General features: G+C 37.0%; 1 protein-coding gene across 1 annotated transcript; it reads left to right on the top strand.

The window, feature by feature from the left end:
- Window positions 1–2,164: 2,164 nt before the first annotated feature.
- LOC307057503 (arginine-fifty homeobox-like) lies at window positions 2,165–3,027 on the top strand (the record flags this gene model as incomplete). The annotated part of the gene is given in 4 exon segments (XM_079710694.1): window positions 2,165–2,836; window positions 2,840–2,856; window positions 2,858–2,872; window positions 2,874–3,027. Coding segments are annotated over 4 exon segments (858 nt in total).
- Window positions 3,028–3,320: the final 293 nt, after the last annotated feature.

Raw genomic sequence — 3,320 nt, 5'->3', positions numbered from 1 at the left:
ATTTGCTAAATAAAAATGTGTGAACTTAATGACTCTTCACCACTTTTAAATCAGATGGGCAATCTGTTATCTCTCACAGCAGTCTTCTAAAATTCAATGACATCTGGATTTGGAAAAGTAGAATTGCACAAAGAGAAACTTATCTTTCCACAAAATAACAATAATTGACTAATGAATTATTTAATACTATAATTCACACTCCATTAGAGCCTATGAGTAATTTTATAAGTAATTACCCTTCATATCAGCTTTATAGGTCTCACTTCACAGGAAGAAACCACGGTAAATGGGAGTCAATGTGGACAAGGCCAAGCAAAGTAAAGTAGGGCTTGAATCTGAACTAAGTTTGTCTTGCCTTTCTGCCTATTCTTTTCATGACTTCCCTTCTTTCCCTACCCCTAGTGGGTACTTGTTTTGCAAAGTACTATCTTTGGCACCTTATCTCCCTCTACTCAGCCTTAGGAGAGCTCTTCTAGTCTCATGATTTAAGGCGTAACACAGATGCGTAGTTACCATATCTTGATTTTTCTCCTGAGCTCCAGGATTCTGAATTTCTAGCTCCCCATTGTTTTTTTAAGCCACAAATAGAATGAAGTCTAATAAAGCCTTTAGATATAGGTTCTTAAGGCACCTGGAAAAACCAAAAATTATTAAATGAGACGCAGTTCAGGAGTGCCTGTGTCAGGGAACCAAACTCAGAGTTGGAAAGTAAAGTGGAATTAAGTGGTTAACTGAAAACCGAAAAAAAAATTAGTTATCTGTATATTCTAAAATGTGTGGGTGATAGGTAAGAAGGATAAGCAAATTACTTGTAAAACAGACTTTTCAGTTTCCTCCTGGATGCTTATCTTATAAGTTAATTTGAGAAATAATTTTAAGTATCGCTTTTATATTATAGAGAATACATCAGTTTAGAAAATTGAAGTTAAAAAATTTTATGAAAGAATCAATAACAGTTGAGATGTTATACTTTATTTCCAAATGTAAAATTTAATTTTTACATGGCTACCATTAGTTACTACATGAGGAAAGAAACTGCCATATTCAGGTATTAAAAATAATTTTATAGAGTGAAGAACCCCAAACTTGCTTTCATTATAAGGAATAGAATTCTCTTTTAAAGAAGCTATAATTTCCTATTTTGAATCACAACTGAGGAAGAGAATGATTATTTCTTTTCTCTTTGGAAAATTTAATACTTTCGTATAAAGGATATGTCATTAGTGGCAAGCCTGGGAACATGAGAAGAGAGATCACTCTGAGCCTTTAGATCTGTTTTATTTTTGCCATCGTTTACAGTAGACTTGATGTTTGTGATAATAGCTTTAGAGAAGTGTGGAAAATTTTTATCTTTGGTCAAGATAAATTTGTGGTAGTTAATGATGTTAGCTAATTAGATAGTAAGATCTTTATTTTTAGAGTAAATCAGGCAAATCAATGTTCATTCTTTTCCAAATTGAAGTGGGTGTTAAGTTGTAAAATAAAGAATGTGCAGCTTGTATGAGGACTTTGTTAGTCATAACATTTCATGCTCATGAGAAATAATGCAGGGATAACAGGAAACATATCTTCTAATATTACCTTATAGCTCCTAATATATAATTGACAGCAAATATTAAACAGGGTAATTAGAAAATATTAAACAGTTTACAAATGTCATATGTAAACTTTGAAGAGAAATTATTTTGTTTAATAGGGCAGTTTTATTTTTATTTTTTGGAATTTGTTTTTGGATTTTCTAATGGGGCTTAGAATATTTATGTAGAGTTTTTGTTGTTTGCTTTTTTTGTCCCAGAAGATCTAGGGTTATGCAGTCATTGTGTTGATTGAACCCAATTCTGATGCATGTGATTGAGTTGACAGAGGAAGAAATAATGGTAGACTTTGTCACAGATGAGAAATATTAAACACTAATATGGGCTCTATAAGTCAAATTTATATGGGCAAATAAAATGGGATATTTCTAACCACATTTAATAGGGAAAGTTGAGATGGTGTGCCCCAGTTCCTAGTTCAAGTATAGAAAGAAATGTCACTGGACTCAATACTGTGGCCTTTCAGAATCAGATGATACCCTCTACTGGCTAAATGTGGGATTGCGTTTAAAAATGAATGGCTGGAAAGGAACCGCATTTGCAGAGAGACACATCAAGAGGGCTTGAAAATGGGCATTCCAAGGGAATTCATGACAGGCCTTCCTTGCCATATGTCAGCACCCCTGATGAACAAAATAGTCCAAGAGAATCCCCAACCAGACCCTTTTGTCTACATGGATGATTCCATCATGAACTTCGAGGTTGATCCACAGATACCAGCTGGTCCCACAAAATGGAAGAAGCCTCACGAACGCACCTCATTCACACACACAAAGCATGAAGAGTTGAAGGTTCTGTTTAGCTGTAACATATTTCCAGATAAAAATCTCCAGAGAGAACTTGCTTTAAAACTCAGCCTACCAGAGTCAACAGTAAAGATTTGGTTCAGGAATTGGCGGTTCAAAAAGAGGAAGCAGCAACAGCAACAAGAGCAGCAATCGGTCCTTCCAGCCAAGAATGTGCCCACAGCATCAACCAGTCCTCATTCTTTTCTCCCTGCAGTTTCAGATTCCTATAGCTCCCACTCATCTCAGCCCTTAGACCCTTTCCATTGGGCAGGGGACTCTATCATCACTGAGATTGCTACAAGTGATGTCCAAATGCAAGATCCTCAATTGGAGAGGCTAGTGGCCTCAGTTCCTGCTTTGTACTCTGATGCCTATGACATAGCACAAATCATGGAACTGTACAGTTTTCCTGATGAGGATGAGATAGCCAGCTCTTCTTTCCACTCTCTGTGTTAGTATCTCTCACCGACAAGGCCCAGTTAGAATAGAATTCCTCTCTTAGCACCTTTGCTGATCCAGCTGTAGGTTTATCTCCTGGGCAAACCTGCTTCAGTATGACAAACTGGAGCTTTGCAGCCTACAGTCTGAGAGACAGCCTGGAATTCCAGAACCCCTCCAGTATGGCACACTTTGGATGTCTCTGATCAAAGTACTAATAAATATCAGACAGTATAGAAAAAGGATCTTCTTGCATCTTGTACATGCTCTTGCCTTTGTCTGCTTTTAACCCAAATATCTGGCTCAGTGTTGCTTTGATTTCCATGGAAATGTAAAAACTAGGAGTTTCCTGCAAGTATAGCTCAGTACTGCACAATCAGCCCCACAACTCTCCCTGGAGAGGCCTTCCTAGTCCCTTCAATGGCCAATGAGACTCCAAAATTCCCTCTTCCCAAAACTATCTTTGACTTTTTAAAAGGTCAGTAGCCTTTAGGGGTCA

This window comes from Hyperoodon ampullatus, assembly GCF_949752795.1.
Source record: "Hyperoodon ampullatus genome assembly, chromosome: 1".
NCBI lineage: Eukaryota > Metazoa > Chordata > Mammalia > Artiodactyla > Ziphiidae > Hyperoodon > Hyperoodon ampullatus.
This window is presented reverse-complemented; position numbering and strand designations above follow the sequence as displayed.